Below are 20315 nucleotides of genomic sequence, written 5' to 3'. Positions count from 1 at the left end.
CGATCACTCTCTTAAGAGAAACAATTATTGTCTCCCAAACATTTTACGTAGGGGTGTTCAAAATTTTTTTTAATTAACCGTCCGAATCGAATTGCACAATATCGTTTTTCCTAATATTTTATTGAAAGCACGATTAAAAATAGTAATCATAAACCGCACAACATATACGGTTTGGTTATTTTTTTTTTGCCAAGAACCGCACCGTCTAAAACGCTTGCCATAATATTTAATCTATGATTATAATAATCTGTAAACAACATATTCAATTAAAGAAGTCGTCATTCATTATATCTCAACTCTTTTCAAAATTATTACTTCTACAAAGAAAACTAATCTTTTTCTTAATTATTATTCATATTAATCTTTTATTAGATTATTTATTTCTTCTACTACAATAATTTGTTTGAATTTTGATAGTAAAAAAAAGATAAAATAGTGTAGATGTTATTTTTTATCTGAGTATTAAATTATTAACTTAATTTTGAATCTTGATTACTATTTTATCTAGTTTTATCTTTATATATATGATTTGAACTATATTTTACATTTAAGTACACTATATTGTTGTTGTTATCAAATAAATTAGAATATATGTTCTAATGTATTTTATTAAAAAAAAACCGTAAACCGACCGCAACCGCCTGAAATTGCTCAAAACCACAAGACTAATTCTACATGAAAAATCGCGATTAATTTTTTTAATATACTAACCGACCGCATATGACAATTCGGTTTAATTTCTTGAAAAATATCGCAAAACCGCACCTGATCATCCATAAATTTTTACGCCAATAAACAAACAATTATTGCTTCCTAACATATTATATCATATCAAGATCTTAAATTTTAATCTTACTTGTTGTATGTGGAAACAAAGATTTCGAAACAGGATTTATAATATCCAATGCAAAAATGATGGAATTCAAGTTGACCAATGCTGAACTTATTCATAATTTATTGGAATAGAACTCCCTTACCTAGACAAGCGACTGAAAAAATGGCCTGTTGATGAATCGGCGAAAAATGACGTGAAATTGAGTAAATGGAACAGAAATATAGGGTAAATTGCAATGATCACTCCTATATTTAAATTAAAAGTCTTTTACAACCTCGTGTTTTTTTAAAAGTTTGTTACTCTTGATTTTTTGAAAACATGATAAAAGATCATTATTTCTGATTTTTTTCGGGTTTTCGAAGCATTGTTGAATCCCAACTAAGACAACTATATAACCGGTGTCTATTTTTAAGAGATATCGACAATGCCGTGTTCCGGTTTCTCTATTCTGGTAAGATGATATACACTAGCTAACAGTCTGTCAGGTACTACGTCATAGGCACATTGGGAGGAGAGTGACAGGAGGAAACTGGGAAAAAGCTTTCATCAAGTCTGGCTGGCACCACAAATTCGATTGAGGGCGAAGACAAATCAAGTTCATGTGCCCTTGACGACATAACATGGAACTGGTCCCATAAACGTACCATTTCAAATAATGCAATCTTGAATTATCTATTAATTTTTTTATGATGGGAAATAGTCTGGTTTTTATGATGTTCATCCTGAAAATCTCGTCCGAGAATCAGGACCTTTTCAGATGAGCTACAAGCTATCAACATTCCTTTGTCGGTTGGGGGGGGGGGAGACGATGTTTCTTTCAGTTTCTTTCAATCTGGAATTTTAATTTCCCGTGATACCGTCTCTATTTAATTGATAGTTAACGTATAACAGGAAAATGTGTAATGATTAAATATTTTGTAGTGATATTCGATCTCGTGATAATTATTTTTAAAATAGACTATAAATTCAATTCATATAATAATATATCATGTGGCCGGTGCTTAGTAAAAAAATTGAAATAAATTAAAAATATAGTTATATCATACTAAAGAAATATGGCAGCATACATCAATATAGCATATATATATATGTATATTTATATATATATGATAAATACATTTTAGGAAATAGTGAGTTTACAGAATGAAATAAATATTGGTGTCGAAAATTAATGGCAAACTACTAATTATTAAACTGGACATGCTCTCATGTCTATTAGTTGCCTTCATCCTTCAATTTGCATTAAAACCTGCATAATCAGAAAAAGAAATATCGTATTATGAGCCTTTTCTTCATAATCGATCTGCGAATAATCAATATTTGTGTGTGTGTGTAGGAAAGTCACATTTTTTAAAAAAATCAGACATTGTATGTCTTGTCCGAAATCACGAGTCTTTTGGATGGAGAGAATAGCATGGAACTCATATTTTATGATCAAAATTTAGCTTTCTTTACTTCTATTAAATATCATTGGAAAATTCCAATAATCGTCCCGTAATGTGACCTAGATTAGGTTTCGATTCTCTAATTAGTTACAAGTAGGTCTTATGTCAGGACGCTAAAAAAAATCGGACTAAATATGGGGAAAAACGATCATTGCACTGAAATTAAAATTTGACAAATTAGATAACCAAGCGTTTGTATCCGTCAACTTATATATAGGAAGACCTTTAGAATTTTTTCTGAATCGGCTTTGTTAATTAAAACTTATGAACTACTCAAATGTTTTTTTAGCTTTAGATGTTGTATGTATGGTGTTCTAAAGATATCAACATGCTTCAAAAAATGAAATGCTAATATAGAAGTAGGGGGTGGTGGGGGGTGGTGGGGGGTGCGGGGGTGGGGAGCGAGGTACGAGAACATACTTAGGCAGCGCAAGTGTAGCCGGGAGGTGGTGTCTTGCCACAAGTGACGAGTAGTTGAAGCGCCACTGGAACATATATTTTAAGATTGAGGGTTTTTATCTTTAGAGTTGTGCACAAGCATGCTGCAGCTTCGGCATCCGCAAGCCCTGATATTATTGTGCAGCACTTGTTGACAGTAGGATCTCCCAGACCAATGGAAACCGTTCCGCCAAGAACACTGGCACAGACACCAAGTTTGAGTGTGTTCACTGGGCAAGTAGCCTTCTTATGTGTCGGTGGCGGGCATGGCTTACCTTTGTTTGGTGTGGTGGTCACCACTGGTGGTAATGGTAAATTAGGAACGGAAATGGGAGGCAGAGTTACCGGTGGCAGAGGCACGACTCCGACTACGGGTACTTTAGGTATGGTAACGGGTGGCACGGGTAATTTAGGTACGGTGACAGGAGGGACAGTAACGGGTGGCACAGGAACAATAACGGGAGGGACAGTTACGGGTGGCACAGGTACAATAACGGGAGGGACTGTTACGGGTGGAACAGGCAATTTAGGTCCGGTAACGGGAGGAAGGGGGACTACGGGGGTGACGGGGGGCTTGGAACAAGAGCCACACTCGGGTTCAATGGCTAGAGTGGCTGTGGAAATGGAGAGAAAATTGGAAAGGACGAAAAAAGCTAAAATCTTGAACGAGTATCCCATATTGAACAATTAAGTTAAAAGATGGGATTGGCACAAAGGAATGAATAAGCAGTGCATGTGTTATATAGAACGAGTGAGTGTCCAAGTGAGATCCAATAATACAAAAAAGCGAAACCATGTGAATATGGAGCAGCTGACAAAATATGCTAGTTGTCACAGACCATGCAAATACAATAAATTTTTTATTCATTTATTTTTAATATTCACCTTTGTGCATATTTGTTTCGAATCTCATTTATCTCGTGCTAGAGGTTAATAAAGTGCAAGTTCTGTGCAGGAACTCATGCATATATCGGTTTTGATCGTATGGTTTCATCAAATCATGTTCATCCCGTGCTCATCAATGAGGTGTTACTCGTCTATTAGACGTACAATTTGAATATATTTCATTATATCTAATAGATGAGTGTCATTCTCATTGATGGACAACGATAAACAATATATTAATTATGTATTATATATATAAACAACATTAATGCCTCTACCAAACTGTATGAACGTTCGGTCAATAAGGTGAAAGAACAAGACTAATGTTGGAATATTATATATATATGTTTTGGAAACTATACAATTTGATCCTATAAACGATTTGACAATTTATGTTGTTAAATTTCAGTATTAATCTCATATCTTTATTTCTTTTTCTTACAATTTTTGTCATTTTTCTAACATGGCGCTAATGCAACATCGTCATGTGACGTTTGACTTAGCTTGATACCGACGTGATGCTCACATGTGTCAAATCAGTACTCTTAGTAGAAAAATGATTAAAATTGTTAAAATTTGAAATATATAAAACTAATACTCATTTTTAATCGACAACACAGATGACCAAACACACATTATGAAAATTGCAGTTTTTCTTATATTTTTAAAGTAACATTGACAGTTCGAGAATTTAAATTAAACTATGTTAAACCAGGGACGGATCCAGGAATATGAGTTGAGGGGGGCTTGAAGAAAATTATGAGAAGTTATTGTGGACTATTTGTTTTTCTGTCTTTACGTTATGCTGGAAAACCCTCGATTTGATCTCACCCATGGAAATAGGCTGGGCTGGACTATGACATTTGTGGGTGGGCTGAAATTTTAACTTAAGTAAAAAAAAAAAGAAAAAAAGTGGGTTGGGCTACAGCCCAGTAGAGCCCTCACATACATCCGTCTCTGTGTTAAACATTGTTTGTGAAAAAATCTGATGGTAATTAACTGATACAAAAGGCATTATTACTAACTGATTATATGGTTCACAGTCGAAGTTTGTTGTAGAGTTTCACGTCCATCGATATTTTCTTCCTTTGCAACATCTTTGCCGATTCGCCATTCGTAATGCGCCGTCGACCCACCAAAATCCTGAACAACAGCAAAATAGAGATGTGACAGAACAGATAGATTAGCTAGTATTGACCAACTAGCTGAGACAATATCCAGAAGAGACTATACCAATAGATGCATTTGTTGGTTGGTATTTTTTATTTTATCTTGGAAAATCGCGGGATAAAAATGAGTGAACCAAATGGCTATGAGAAAATAGTTGAGGCAAGAGTTTGATTCTTTTTCCTTAAAATGATATTGCCCCGTCCCCGTGCTCACAGTTGTTGGCAATTCATTTCCCAAGATACGACTAGGACTTCAAAATAGTAGCACTATAAATTTTAAAGTCACACGAACTTTGAAAGTATTTAGAACACTATCCAGATTATATTCAAAATTTCTAATTTCGAATTTTAAGCATTTCCACTTAAACCCGAGGGACACCTGAAACCAAAAAAAAAAAGGTAGTTTGCGACGGTTTTGGTTTTTAATTATGTCCCTATATCGGGTGTCGTTAACCATTATCGTCGGATTTTATAAAACCATATGGTTGGAATGGAGCTTGATCAATTGGTTGGAATGGACTTGGATCCTTACATACCCTATGGTTAATTTATTATCAAGCGCTTGCATGCATGTAAGCAATTAATGCACCTCGACTCACATGGAAGATACCCTAAACCACACGGTAACCAAATATAAATATATAATAAATATCGTATATATATACATTATATTATATCATTAAATTTGAGATCTTTAGTATCATTGGTCGGTCGTTACCCTAAACCACACGGTAACCAAATATAAATATATAATAAATATCGTGATATATATATTTATATATATATATATATAAATGGTGTATGAACTAAAAATCGTTTATATGATATCGACCATTGATGAAATATCCAATGTCATGTCAGTATTTCTATATAAAAAAAAAATATTACACGTAAAAAAAAATTTATTGTAGTAAGACCGAAAGTTGATTACAAAAAAAAATTAGACCAAATTTATCCAATTGATCTCGACTTACATATACACGATGCTGCTCTGGCACAAGACCGATGGAACACTTGGCCGAAGTTAATTATTAACGTTAAAATATGTTTTTTTTTACTTATAAAAGATGAACACAAATACAAGTGAAATCGACGTTTCGGGCGTATGGGAGAAATGGTGGGGGATTGTCACAACTCATGATGTGGTGTGAATTTGCATGTTTCCGTATATCAAGGCTGGATTATTTTGCAATTTTCGTCCTTTCTCCCTCATCTTTGCTGCCATAGGACCCCGCAAATATTGTCACTCCACCCCTTCTTTGTTTCTTGGAAAAATATTTCATCATTCACTTGTGTGCAGTTTTATCTAACTACAATTTTAATGATGTGTTTGGTTGGTAGTTTTATCAATGATTTTTTTTTTGTAGGCGATAATTTTCATTGCTAGGAAAGCAATCGATGTGTGACATTTGAATTATTTTACGGTTTGAAAAATAAGAGTTGCACAATTACTGTCAACTATAACTTTTGGTAAAACAACAATATATGGTGTAACAATTGGGTTCAGAGAAAATATTACGTGTTCGATTCAGAAGCGTCAAACATGTGGTGATTTGAGGGATGAATTTCAAATGAAACTAATATTGAGTGTATTTGAAATCCAACAAAATTTCTATTGAAATTACATAAGTTGATAAGATTGGATTTGAAATCCACTTGCTTTTTTCCTAACAAATTAGTCAAGGAATTCAAAATCAATGAACTTAAAATCCGACATCTCAAATCCTTCAACGCAATCGTAACCCTAATTAACTTCTTTCAATTTTCAGAGAACCTTTATTTTCGTCTACAAGGGAATTCAAATATACATTCCTTCAACCTTTTAAAGATGAAATTTTATAGATTAATTTCTTAGTATTTTTCCCTTTTACTTTACTGGTGAATCAATTTTAACTGTCTATTGGAATCGAAGAAGAAAATAAAACCAAAATTAGTCATGTAAATTGATCGGTATAAACTTTTGACCCTATAATTGATCAAAAGTTTAGTTTTCATACATTAACTCGACTTATTTTAAACTTGAGTAGGTCTCTTGTGGAACGGTCTCACGAATCTTTATCTGTGAGACGAGTCAACCCTATCGATATTCATAATAAAAAAAGTAATACTCTTAGAATAAAAAGTAATATTTTTTTATGGATGACCCAAATAAGAGATCCGTCTCACAAAATACGACCCGTGAGACCGTCTTACACAAGTTTTTGTCTTTAAACTTTTAGTACTTTTGTGCGAGATTTGATATGATTTCAAATAAATTTGCACTCGGATGAAAGGATGATTTTTAAAAAAAGAAGATAAATTATTGCAATATCACCAATTTCGAGTAATTAAATAACCAATATATTATTTAGGCCAATTTATATGACGAATTTTACTTTTTTCCCTCTATTGGATGTATTTTTTGTTAAAAAATATATATAAATCCTTGAATTAAGCTTATAATCTTCTGTTGAATGTCAATAAATATTGCATTTTTTCCTTAATATATTCTCAAAGAAATTGGATACATTTATGTTTCCTAGAAGCTAAAACCATCAAACTACTGAGACTCGAGAAGAAGAGCGTGGATAAGGAAAAAGAAGGGGAAATAAGTTTTTTAGTTCAGAACTTTTTAATTTTTTATATTTGTAAGTCGAGTCTTCCATCTCTGGCGTTGGGTCGCTCCATTGGGACCGAGGCAAACCCTTTTTTTTCCTCTTTTGTTTTGTATGAATGTTGTCCATTTTTTTTTATGACTTCGTTTTTTTCTCATCTCGTCGATTTAAGTTTTCTAGATGTCGAGATCCAATAGTTATATCTGCTTGGTAGAGTAATCAAAACGTGGTGGTTGAGCTTCTGTATGGTTTAAAATATCAAACTTGCATTGCTATTATCAGTTATAGCCTTTGATAAAGCTACAAACACTCATCCTATAATTGTTATCAGAACCAATATCACATGCTTTGTTTCTATTGATTGCAAAAAATACAAATATTGGGAAGGAAATTATTGAGGTGAAATAATTATCTCTGTTTGATAAAACAATCGAAATATAATGCTTGAGTTGTTGTACGTTAGACGACGACCTTAAGGTGGTAATCCGTTGTCAAAGGAACAGATCCGTATCTGTGTTCGATGGGGCCTGAAGCGAAAATTTAAAAACGGGTTCTCTTGTTGTTATAAATAATGTTAAAATTCAGTTAACAAATAATAAATACAATAAATACACAAAAAACAATATATTGCATAAAAAACAAGTCAATAAATATTTGAAATAATTACATAAATAATAATTGTCTAGCTATTTTTGAGGAAAAAATATATATCAATTTGTATAATTCAGTTTTCGGATCATTTCTTTGTCAATTAAAAACATAGCTAGCTCATTTAGTCTATTTTGTGATATTATTGATCGAAGATAAGTGTTTATTAACTTCGACTTCAATATAAAAATTTCTACTTATGCAACTGTTATTAAGATAGTTAACAAAATCTTATAAGTAATATAAGTATTTGGGAATAAATCATTCAGTTTTGCCAAACACTGTAACATCTTAAAAAATTGTTGAAGTTCTGTACAATAATTCATTAAGTTAGTTAAAGACTAACTCGTTAACTTCTCCAAACTCAACAAACGTCCCAAAGTCTCTTGATATTATTTAAATTGTTCAAACCGAATTTGAAGAAAAAATCGAATTTGATCAATTATAAACAAAAAATAAATATATTACTCTTCTTATTATTTAATATTGAGCCCAAAAAAAAATTTATTTCAATAAATTATCAATTCAAAATATATATGTTGGATCCTCTCAAAGACCGGACCTGAGGATGTGGCTTCCTTGATCTCAGAAAAAATCCGGCCCTACAAAAAAGAACTCCGAATTATGAAACTATGGCCTCAACCACGTGTGGTTAAGACTCTCTGTAACTTCATCTGGCCCGATCGAGTTGACAGAGAATAGGGAAGATTTCTTCGGCGGCAGTGGTATGCGATCAGATTTCATTACATATAACAAATTCTACAGTGGAAAAAATAATGTTACAAAAAAAATTAGACTTGACCACTACGTGACTAATATAAATTAAATTTAACAACTATTCTTACTTCTTTTTAATGAAAAATTAATAAGCACAACGTTTTGAAATATGATTCTGAATAACTAAATATATATAGGGTATCTTGAAAAACTATAAAAAGACACATGCATAAAGGCTCACCATTGAAGAAAAATATATTTTTGGTAAAATATATTCAAAATAAATTAAATAAATAATTGAAACTAAAAATATCATAGAGGTAAAGTATTTTAAACAGGGCCATAGAAAAGAATATTCACACCAACTTAATGAAATATCTAAAATTGACTGGGAAATACGAAGAAAATAATATAAAAAAGAAAAAAGGAATTGAATATATACAACTTAAAACTTCAGATTGCCCCCCACATTGTCAAAATCATTATCATCAACGGCAAGCCAATCATTTGAATCCTCACTCTCTGATTCTTTAGCTCGTAATGCAGATTGGCCAGCCTGTTTTTTACCACACTGACCTCCAGAGTTGTCATTTTGTTGAGTCCATTCACTGGCTTCTCCTTTCTCGTTGTTCAATAGTCTAGATCCCAAAATATTTTTTGATAGGTCGTCTTCGTCATCTTCCAAATCACTAAACGAAATATCCTCGTTTTCAGATTGTTTCCGAACATCAACAGATGTGCATGAACCTCTTTCTTCTTCAGAGATATTGTGCTCAGGTGCCATGTTATCCATCGGTTTGTTTGCAGTTACAATCTCAGATGATGTGCTCTTGTGCTGCATGTCGCTTACATCTCCTTCCAAGATATGGCCTTTATCAATGTCATGGTTACTCTCAGGATTCCCGGAGTGGTTTTCAGATTTTTCTTGCATTGTGTTACTTTTATTCTGCAGTTTCTTTAAGAGTGTCTCCCTAGCTTCAACGACCTGCGTGGAACTTAATATTAGCTTACGCAGATTTGCAACTCTTGAAATGCTGGAATCCTCTTTTACTATTGATAATGAGAAAATATTTTTTTTCTATATTTTTGCAAAACTTAAAATTTAAAAACAGAAAGAAAAACGCAAAAAAGAAAAGGGGGGGAAAGGAAAAGTCAATTATCCTTGGTATCCTCAACAAACGAAAGGAAAAAATAGCAATTGGCATGAATCTCAAAAGTGTTTCAAATTAAGGGAATTTAAACTACATTTTATATATATAAACTACATTTTATCCTTGGTTTTCCCATGTGATAAAGTGAAAAATCGTCAGATTGTTGTCCAACAATGCCAAGAATATGATAAAAGAGAGCACTATTTTAAGGGAGCACAATAAGAGAATTTGCTGTAATCGTAAATTATGTAGCACGATTATCCACTTATCCTCTAGAGTTTAAACATACTTTTTTTAAGACAAATTTCAATAGAGCTGAAAAGATGCGGATCTTGTATTTCTTATAAGTTAGACACATGAAGATATGATGAAAGAAATATCCATATCAAGTGTCACTCTTTCATTGCTTATTTTATAGCTTCTCAAGATGCATGAAAGGAAAATAAACAGAAAAATGTTAGATAAAGCAGCCTTGCCTGTGGGGCTGAAAGAAGCTTCAAGTCGTCTTCACTTAACCTGGGAAACAATAAAATAAAATAGATAATCCAAAATTTCCCTTCGCTAATTTGACTGGAAATCTTCTGCCTTAGTGTCACAAGCTCAGGCACCAAATAGTCGATATTTGCAGCATGGTCTCTTTGATAGTCTGACATATCAAAGTCTACAACAGAATATTCCAAAGTTCAAGACCAACTTATACACCATCCTCAAGATAAAATTGTTTTCACTGATCATGGATTCTACACAACACTATATAGTACTATTAACAGTCAAAATGCAATTATTTTAAATTGGTGAACAAAAACATCAGAACATATGCCAATGACATGTAGAGTAGATATCTGCTGGTCTCATGGAGGAGGTTAGCCAAATTAATGACTTCGGCAGTTACTAAAACCCGAGAACTGTGAAGCAGTGCTTCTATTTAGAGTTCAAGCTATTGGAAAGAGTTTGGAAGTCAAACACTGTTCATTTTACAAGCATTTGAACATGATGCAGTCCGTGCCCGAGAAAATTAATTCTTTCTCCTCTTTTGTCCATTACTAGTTTATACGTTATTAAGTTAGACACTTTCTGCTGACACATATCACTAGACCAAGACGAAAGGATTTGAGCTACTAAGGTACTTTAGTAATAACTATTAAGAAACAATCCTAAACGAAGTATCCATCCATTCAAATAAGTTTGTGTAATTTATCAAAAAAGGAATCTCCTTCCCAATCTCTTATTTATTTTTCGGATTTTTTTCTTAGAGGTTATCATACATTAAAGTGCTCTCAATCCCCTAAATTGAAAATCCTGACTTTGTCCGTTCAGAAACAAAACAATGTCACACAGATTCAAACTGCATTCTCCATAATTACTGAAAGTCTACACTCTACAACTAATATCACTTAAAGTTGATCCTCTGAAAAACGAACTTGTTAAATACAATCTACAGTAAGATGTACTACCAGTATTCAAACAGATATCACACAGCGGCATAACAGTTAATTGTGTAAAGAGTAACAAATAAATAAGAAAAAAATAAAACTAAAATTTGCATAATTATTACCATCTGCTAATGAGAGAGGAAAATCAATCCACAATTCTGGCCGTGTACATAGTTTCCTTACAAAATCCACCACTTCTTCTGTAATTCCCACTGCATCCTCATCCTCATCCTCATCCTCCTCTTCCACTTCGTCGTCGTCATCATCATCATCATTGAGCTGTCCTTGGAACTGCAATAAATTGGAGGTGAGCTTGGAGGAAATCAAAGAGAGGCCAGATTTAAAGGAGCCCTGAATTTCCGCCAAATCATTCTTAATCCCCGCAATTGTATCCGAAGAAGAAGAAGAGACCGCAGAACTCGAACTCCCTTCCCGCGGAGCAAGAAAGGCGGCGACGCCGCGGAACACAGCGGAGAGATCATCCTTCACGCCGGAAGCAGCGGCTCTGGGCGTCCTGCTGGGCGAAGAAGATGTGGGTGAGTTCGGATTATCGTAATCGGAATCGGGATCGCCACTATAATTGGGATTGAAAAGTGAAGGAATCCAAGATGACATCTTTTCCCCCGAAATTGTGTGTAGGGTTTTGATATTGTTCCTTTATATACCTTAAGTTGAATCTAAACTTTCAAAAAAAAAAAGGGAAAAGCTTTAGGGATGTGTGTCTATTTGTTGGTTTTGTCACACATCCCTTGACGATTACTCTTTTTTTTTTTTATCGATCATCGTATCTCCAACAAATACTGTATTACTCGTTAAAATCTGACGTCACTCATTTACGGTCTACCAAATCAAACAACACAACATCACCAGTTTGACGCACGAGAGCGTCCCAGGAGATTATTCATCTCAGTAGTACTCTCATTCATATACGCTTAACTTAACATTCTTACTGCTGTGTGCAATAATTATCTCAACTGAGTAGAGCAGTCGAAACGTGGTATTTTAACTGCTGTACGATTTAAAAAATTTCAATTACACCGTTACCACCAGTTATAGTTTTTGATAAAACGACAAGCGTTCGTGTCATGATATTTGACGTTATTAAAATATTTATTAAAACAACAGGTATCTTAAAAGTGGAAATTCCCATGAAATTGATCTCAATACAATGAGTTCTGGTGTTATACCTTTCCTCTCTTCGTGGCAGGGCAGCTAACATGATCACGCCACCATTTCTTTGACAAAGAAATATTCGTGGCCGTCTCCTTCAACGGTTCAACCCATATTCAAATTTCCTGCAATTCTGTTCCAAGGTTTACCAATTGATTGATTTGTTAAAAAAAAAATGAGTGCAAAAGATTTGCCGAAATACATACATGCTTCTCGGATAGTCGAACACACGTATATTGTGATAGAAAATATTCTTCTTTTTACCATCAGTATAAACGGGCTACTCTACCAGCTCTTGTTTTAAAAAGCTCTTCGCAGCTAAATGGTTCGATCTTCAAAGACTCTTCCTTCATTGGTGTTTAGGACCGAAAGATTATGGTCGGATTTCTTGTAATTTATTCACGATTAACATGTTGAATTGGGTATATTATGATTATTCTTCGTATCTATCACTTACTTGTTGGATTCCAGTGGGTGGCATTAGATGGAAAAAGGGGACTACTTCCATCCATCCGTCCATGCAACCGACAAGTGACACCATCATTCTCGATGACAATGTATATACCCAAAAAAAACAAAGAGACAAACACATCGAATCGTGAATTAAAAACAATCATTTGACAGATTTTATTCACGATACTCAACAAGTTTACACTCACAGAAGTGTTGCCATTGAATCAAAAGAAAGAACAAGTTTACAATATGAAAGAATTCCTTGCTCAACCGAAGAAGGTAACCAAGATTAAATGCAAGCCCAAAAATGTTTATTACCACTTCTCTGATGCAAACAAATAAAATAAAATATGGTGCACATAAAATAATTTCTACTAATTATTACACAATGAATTTCATCTATCTACTTCAAATGCACAACATATGATTACATAAATGAACCTTGATTCATATATAGGACCAAAGGATAACCCAAGCCTAACCTCGTTATATTTTCACTCCTAGAATTTCCGACGAGAATATTTCTTGTATTTAAATGAGGCCGGAATATGGATTGTAGGCTTGAACCGGCATACCTGAGCTGTAGGAGTGGCCGGTGGCAACATGGGCATTTCCAAACGGATTCATGGCTGGTTGTTGTCCCATGATCATCGAAGGTTGTTGCGGTTGTCCCATAAACATCATTTGTTGTTGTGGATAAAACATAAAAGATTGTTGCTGATTCGCCATAGCCCCCATCTGAACAAAATTTGGAGCGGCAACTGCGTTGGAGGAATAGAATGGATCGTGTGCAACTTGTGGCATCATAGAGTTGGCCATTGGAGCTTGATCCCATGGATTGTAACTCACATTCTGCTGGTTATTTCTTCTGATTGCATCATCGTACAGGCTATCTAATGTAAGTTTGTCCAGCCCTCCAGCCTTTGTCAACATGAGAGAAAAACACAGAAGAGGGTGGGTATCTCATAAGTGAACTTTTAAAACAAAAAATAAACATTTTATCGGTGAAGTAACAAAAAAACGTTGAGGGAAGATTTGAGTGATACCAATTTACTAGAGGAAGTAGTGCTTTCATTGGAGCTTGGAGCCGTAACGAGTGCCAACTCCCAGCCTGTAGTTCCGTTTGTCAAGTTCGGTCCAGTGGAAGCTGGTTGTGGGGGAGAACCTACATCATCAACGAAGACTTTACTAATATCCACACCATTCAGAAACATAAAAACCTTGATTGATGTCCATATCTGGAATCTGCTTTTCGATCCAATTAAAAAAAAAATCTTCTTATTTACATTCTGTGTCTCCCCAAAATATATTTAAACTGAATTTTCAAATCTTCCAACGCAATAACTTACGTTCACCATTTATCAAGACGGTATGTTATCATATTTTAACACAACATACTAAATATTGATAATTTATGCTGTGATGGATAGCACTATGGGATAATTTCTAAAGAAACATTTGCCATTTACTGTAAAAATTATCATATACCAAACATTTATCCTATTCCAACAAAACATTTTCTCGAAAGTTTTTCACCGGAATACAACAAAAGGACTCCAGAAAAGACCATACGAAAAGTTCGATTAAAAAAAAAACTCACCAACTGGTACAATGGCTAATGCCAAAGCATTCTTCTGGTCTAACTCTGTTGTAGCAGGATTAGGATCATTCAGACCCTGCATCAAAGACAAATGTGATGATTGGTAAAGGCTTGCATTTCTTAAAACAGGCATCTCCGAAATAACGGAGAAAAAATAGATTCAGGTTCTTTTCCTATATCTTAATCACTTACGAGCAAATCTGGTGGCGATTCAACAGCTGGAGCTTCCACTTTTACCGGTTCTGGTGGAGGCGGGGACGGTGGACGCTCTTCTTTCACCTCTGGACTCTTTTTGTATTCTATCGCCAGGATCTCCTTGGGCTTATCATCAACCTGTTTAATAGGGCTCAATTATTTTTAACTGTATGATATATTTGGAAACGAACTTTCCAGCAGAATACATCAATTCAAGTAATGGGACAGCTTTAAGATGTCATAGAACTTCTCCACTAAACAAGATTTTACGAACAAGGTGTATCATGCAATATGCTCGCATGAGTTTAGACTTGCAAGCGAAACTCTACAATGTGGACTGTAAGCAAGTACTTCACATTTTACCTTTTTGCCGTATGAATATGATCAGGAAATGATGCTAGAAAACCATTTTACTCTTTCCGATTAACACATGCATATACGTATGTTGAGTGATGGATATTATTTTTTTATTGACAAAAAAATAAAATAAATAATAAATATAAAATGTAAACCGAAAAAATAAGACATTCTTCTAGACGGTCTCTCTAAAATATAAATGACACCCCATTTGAATACTATGTCTCCACATAAACAAGTTTAAAGATTATTGAGTGAGGCTAACCATACCAGACCCTTGCGAACTGCAGAAGAACGTGGTGCCTCTCTCACATACTCCTCCATGGCTTGAAGAAACGATGCAGGGGGCTATACAACGCACAACGAAACAAAGAAATGAGATACATATATAGGTCATAATGAATTACAAGTATCATAAACAAGTAACTACGAAGTCAAACCTGTTCGATTTTTATGTATCTTTCTCCACGTTGAACATCAAGGTTTTTACATACTTCATAGAATTCGGACAATCTTTCAGCCTTGAGAAAATCGTGATAAAATTAAATATATCATGACCAAATTTAATTCTAGAGAGATTCCGAAAAGTAAAAATACCAATCAAGTTATCTTTAAGTTTAATGGTTGTACCTGCACGCTAGCTCTCCTGTATATATCCAAAGCCTTGAGAGCATCAGGCTTTTGCATCTCAAAGAACTATCAGAAATTAAATCATCAGTACTTAGTAATAAAGTACTCGGAGAAAATCAGAAAAAGCAGAGTTCACAAGGTACCTTGTCCACCAAATTAACAGTACCATCACTAATGGCATTGTAAATTTTAATACTTTCCGAAGCAACCTAGAGATAAAAGAACATCAGATATGAGACATATGTCGCCATGTCCACTGCATGCTAGTTATTCAGAACATTAACATAAAACATGAATTAATTTACCATTGCAAGGGCCAACTGAATGACATGATTATGAATCGCCGCTCCTTGTGGCTGCATGACATCAACAACATACAAGTTCAACTATCTGATAGTCCACATATCGAACCAAGGTCATGGATCAGACCCTGAAAGCTTATGTTACTAAGATGAAATTTAGAAAAAAGTAAAATAAATAAATTTACCTGGCACCCAAGCACACGAAAGAGAAGTTGCTGCAAAGACGGTAGATGCTCAAGCAACTCTGGTGTGTCCAGATCTTTGGTTCTCTGAAATAATAATTGCATTTAGCAGTAATCAAGAGAACAAATGACAAAAAATGATTCGTTTTCATGCCTCACTGGTTTAGACACAACGAGATTGTGATTAAAGTTCGGGAAAAAATCATCAATTACAAATTTCTGTAATTAGCACTGGCCTCCATAGAGCACATATTCTAACTCATACCATTACTTGACCTTAATATTAATCAGAGGCTTCAACTTATTCTAATGTGATAATAAAGATGTTAAAACAATTTCAAGCGGAGAGATTTTATCGGAATTAACTAAGAAAACAAAACGCGACATGAAAAAATATAGAGTTAATGTAAAATATAAATAAAACGAGAGAAAAGGATAGATATCTCACCAGACGATCAGCCTCTATGTCATATTTCAGTATTCTAAAACACTCCAGCCTCTCCTCCAGATATAACGCATAACAGCGGACCCAAGCAGAATAATCCCAGGCTGTCCAAGTGATGCAGATGCATTTTATCAATAAATAATTATTTCGTGTAACTCTGAAGGACTAATCCAAAATAAAACCCATACCATTTGGACTGGAGTCATCCTTGAAATGCGCTAAGTTAAGAATGTGGCCTCTGCTCCGACCATAATTGATAAGTTCTTCCTGGAACGTAGGATCCACTTCCCTTAATGCACGATGAATAACAATCAAAGTTTTCAAGGCCACCTGCAAAACAAGATCCATGAGACTAAGATAGAGAAGAACATATTCAAGAGCATTATGCGGAAGCTCAATAATAATTTTGTTTCTCAAAATTAGAAGCTGAATGTAGATGTGAACGGACATACACAACATGTACCTATACAACTAAACAGAGAGATTAAAAATATTTGGCTTCTTAACCATTTACCGTACATATAAACCTTCAGAACTACCAATATAGTAGATCTAAACCTACAAAAGCATCCTTTGCTTATCTGCATCACTATTCTCAACTAAATACATAATGAGTAGAAGCATTTCTTAGAACAAGCAACAAGAAAAGATGTTTCATGGAGTGACCACTGGAGAGCCAAATAGCTTAGTGGAATAGCTATAGTTTTCTAGAAAGTTAAATATTAGGTTCAAGTTATCTCGGATGCGTGTTGAATGGTTTTTTCTTTTAATAGAAAAACAAACTAGTTCAAATGCATGCTAAATGAAAAAAGGTCTACATGTCTTGCTTGGGCGATTGATTTTAAGATGCGTGAAGGTGAGATGCCCCAAATTTCCCATCTTTTCCCAGTAATCATTTGAACGAAAATTCTGCTCTTGAAAAATGATCATATCTTCCCCTTTGTATCCGAGTTTTTAAGTTAAAACTTCCTATAACTTTCCCCATTAATATTATAACAAGAAGCAGCATCCGCTGCATAATAGAAGTAAAATCATACACCCAACTCTCGTTCTTAGTTCAACAGCTACACCAAACTATCACTGTTAGAAAGGTCAGAGAACTTGAATTTTGATTCAGATTAAAATCATTTCCACGGACGCATACCGCCCAATTTTGAGTCTTCGACAACCTTCTTGCAAGAGCATGTATGCAATATGCAACATCCGCTCGTGGCCGTGTCCCCAACACACAAGAAAAGACAGCTGAAAATAACAAACCATGGTCAGCAAATGAATCCTCCTTTAACATCCAATCATCAGGGAATAAGGGGCAGATGGGCAATATCTTTTAATGAATGCCCACCTCTAACGTGTTTCTCTTTTGCAGGAAGTTCGACGTGATTTGTCGCCCTAACAACAGCAATGTCCACTTCCTGTATGAGCAAAAACCAAACTAATATAAGGAAACCTCATGATCAAAAGTAATAATTTTTTTTTAAAATGAAAAAAATATGGATAATAACCTTGTAGTCACTATTAATTTTTGCCAAATTAACAGTGGTGGTATCCTTGAGTGCACCAAGAGTTTTTCTTAAACTGCTCTGTGTTCCCCCGCTAGACATCCTCTATCTTAACTATGAACTCTGCGGGGAAAAAAATCCAAAAGATAAGTAATTACCACTCCCAACTTCCTTTAACCAATCTTGACTTACAATTAACCCAAAAAAATGGAACGTACATAATCGATTACATGGAAAAAAATTCAACAAAACAATCTGTTCCTGATACACGAATAAAAATATAAGCTGTCCTCATCAAAATTAAGAAATAAACTCAAACTATCAACACAAGATTCCAGATTATAAACATACAAAAAGCAAGCAATAATAGGAAAAAAATTAAGCAGCAAATTTAAATTAAACATCACAAGAAAACCACTTTACAAAATTTCTACAACATAATTCAACAAAGCAACACAAACCCACAAAAGATAAAACACAATACCACCAAGAAAATCAATCTGATCATGAAACGCTGCGTCAACAAGAAAAAACTAAAAGATCGAACATAGATCAGAGTCTTCCAAGTATTGGCACATAAACCCACCTTACTGAATCAATCTTTCACCTCCCACACACACGCAAACAAAAACTCAAATTTTGAATGCAAAGAGAAAATTTAAAGATAAAAAAAAAACCAAGAAAAGTCAGACCCTGAGCTCAAAAATGAGGGACAGAGAGAGAAAGTTAGGGAGCTAGTCTTTTTCCTTGTTGGCTGTCAGTCTGTCCCGAAGAATTTTATTCTCATAGCTCGTCGGCGTCAATATTCTGAATATTATATTATATATATATAAAAAAAACATATACATATATATATATATAAACACACACACAATGTGTGTCTGTGCATATAATATACATTTTTCAGCAGGCTATGCAGATGCAATCAGCCAGTTAACACGCGCATAACATACATGAATTTTGGCAAATCTTCCAAATGGCCCATAAATTTAGAACCTTCGCTCTATATATTTATTTATATGTTTATTTACCTAAAAAGATAAGATGGCCATCTAGCATTGTAGTTAGTCATTTTAATAAAATGATAGTTATTCTTTAAATAGATACAGAGCGAAGATCATAAATTTATATCTTTCAGTTCTTTTTNAGAACCTTCGCTCTATATATTTATTTATATGTTTATTTACCTAAAAGGATAAGATGCCCATCTAGCATTGTAGTTAGTCATTTTAATAAAATGATAGTTATTTTTTAAATAGATACAGAGCGAAAATCATAAATTTATATTTTTCAGTTCTTTTTCTATCTTGTATACATTTAACTAGTGTCTCTTGATATGCGATGTGTGTATATTTTTTTTTATGTTAAATATTTTTTATAATAAATCTAAAGATTGTAATAAAATAATTTTTTTTAAAATAATTTTTTTAAAAAAATATTTATTTTTATAATAATAACTAGCCAAATTGAGAATAACTAGCCCATGGGGTGAGACAACGGCTAGGAGCTCGCCTGCTACATACGAAACTCTGAAAGAGGGCTGTTGATCATAAACGTATATGAAATAAATTATACTGTGTGTATCAGATGTTAGTGTTGTACTCTGGTGTTGTCAACACGAGCGCACAACATGCAGCGGAAATTTATTCTTTAACACACACATAAACTTTTAATAAACAAATACCAGATTTAAATTATGCACAAGTATAAAAACTTGTACAATGCCTCATAGCAAAAATTCACTAGAAAAATATGTAGATCTTTTACACAAAGCAATACTAGTGGAAAATAACAAAACCAAATTCCTTGACATTCCAAGGAATTAAAATGCATCAAAAACTCAAAGTAAATACTAGATGCATAAATAACAAAACGTATTGCTTAAAACCAAACGAAACCACTCTTCGATAAACACTCTGCGTCAGTGTTGTTCTAGAGTGTCGTCAACACCAATCAGCAACACGGTGATTATGTGAATCAATCACACAAACTCTTCACACGACACTCTTCAATACTTAACTTGTGTATCTTCAGAAAACTCCAGCAGCTCTCTTCTCCTGTTCAAGTCGTTCTCTTCTCATCTCAATATTCCGTATATATGCAACAATATCGTGGCCAACTTATCTTCCCATAAAATCAATCCTAAAAATATGGAAACAAGAGTTTA

At 34.0% G+C, this 20315-nt stretch overlaps 3 protein-coding genes across 6 annotated transcripts; all 3 read right to left on the bottom strand.

The window, feature by feature from the left end:
- Positions 1-1916: 1916 nt before the first annotated feature.
- Positions 1917-3442, bottom strand: LOC140963408 (uncharacterized). Its single transcript, XM_073422721.1, has 2 exons — positions 2701-3442; positions 1917-2084 (listed from the first exon to the last, which is right to left on the bottom strand). Exon 1 carries the CDS (start codon positions 3394-3396, stop codon positions 2701-2703), a length of 696 nt encoding a protein of 231 aa, XP_073278822.1. The 5' UTR covers positions 3397-3442; the 3' UTR covers positions 1917-2084.
- A 5561-nt stretch (positions 3443-9003) lies between these two features.
- Positions 9004-12013, bottom strand: LOC140963477 (uncharacterized). Its single transcript, XM_073422818.1, has 3 exons — positions 11438-12013; positions 10359-10543; positions 9004-9716 (listed from the first exon to the last, which is right to left on the bottom strand). Exons 1-3 carry the CDS (start codon positions 11928-11930, stop codon positions 9177-9179), a joined length of 1218 nt encoding a protein of 405 aa, XP_073278919.1. The 5' UTR covers positions 11931-12013; the 3' UTR covers positions 9004-9176.
- A 1075-nt stretch (positions 12014-13088) lies between these two features.
- On the bottom strand, positions 13089-18999 carry LOC140962913 (putative clathrin assembly protein At5g35200). Of its 4 annotated transcripts, none has more exons than XM_073422001.1 (16): positions 18841-18999; positions 18152-18271; positions 17992-18061; positions 17794-17891; positions 16838-16979; positions 16653-16753; positions 16208-16291; positions 16026-16076; positions 15864-15929; positions 15721-15786; positions 15531-15611; positions 15361-15438; positions 14731-14871; positions 14539-14614; positions 13985-14103; positions 13089-13859 (listed from the first exon to the last, which is right to left on the bottom strand). In XM_073422001.1, exons 2-16 carry the CDS (start codon positions 18248-18250, stop codon positions 13470-13472), a joined length of 1662 nt encoding a protein of 553 aa, XP_073278102.1. In that variant the 5' UTR covers positions 18251-18271; positions 18841-18999; the 3' UTR covers positions 13089-13469. The 4 variants fall into 4 exon arrangements, with proteins under 4 accessions (XP_073278102.1, XP_073278103.1, XP_073278105.1 ...); XM_073422002.1 differs by having other exon boundaries at positions 18633-18945; XM_073422004.1 differs by having other exon boundaries at positions 18696-18945.
- Between the last annotated feature and the right edge of the window lie 1316 nt (positions 19000-20315).

This window comes from Primulina huaijiensis, chromosome 17, assembly GCF_012295235.1.
Source record: "Primulina huaijiensis isolate GDHJ02 chromosome 17, ASM1229523v2, whole genome shotgun sequence".
NCBI lineage: Eukaryota > Viridiplantae > Streptophyta > Magnoliopsida > Lamiales > Gesneriaceae > Primulina > Primulina huaijiensis.
Note: the sequence above shows the minus strand (reverse complement) of the source record. Positions and strands in the feature narration are given on the sequence as shown.

Coding starts and splice junctions, on each gene's coding strand:
- LOC140963408 (XM_073422721.1), bottom strand. CDS start 3,396: ATGGGATACTCGTTCAAGATTTTAGCTTTTTTCGTCCTTTCCAATTTT.
- LOC140963477 (XM_073422818.1), bottom strand. CDS start 11,930: ATGTCATCTTGGATTCCTTCACTTTTCAATCCCAATTATAGTGGCGAT. Junction 10,544..11,437: donor TCCTCTCTCATTAGCAGATG/GTAATAATTATG, acceptor ATTCTGTTGTAG/ACTTTGATATGTCAGACTAT. Junction 9,717..10,358: donor AGCTTCTTTCAGCCCCACAG/GCAAGGCTGCTT, acceptor AGTTCCACGCAG/GTCGTTGAAGCTAGGGAGAC.
- LOC140962913 (XM_073422001.1), bottom strand. CDS start 18,250: ATGTCTAGCGGGGGAACACAGAGCAGTTTAAGAAAAACTCTTGGTGCA. Junction 16,754..16,837: donor GGATGACTCCAGTCCAAATG/GTATGGGTTTTA, acceptor TCACTTGGACAG/CCTGGGATTATTCTGCTTGG. Junction 15,612..15,720: donor ACAGGAGAGCTAGCGTGCAG/GTACAACCATTA, acceptor GATTTTCTCAAG/GCTGAAAGATTGTCCGAATT.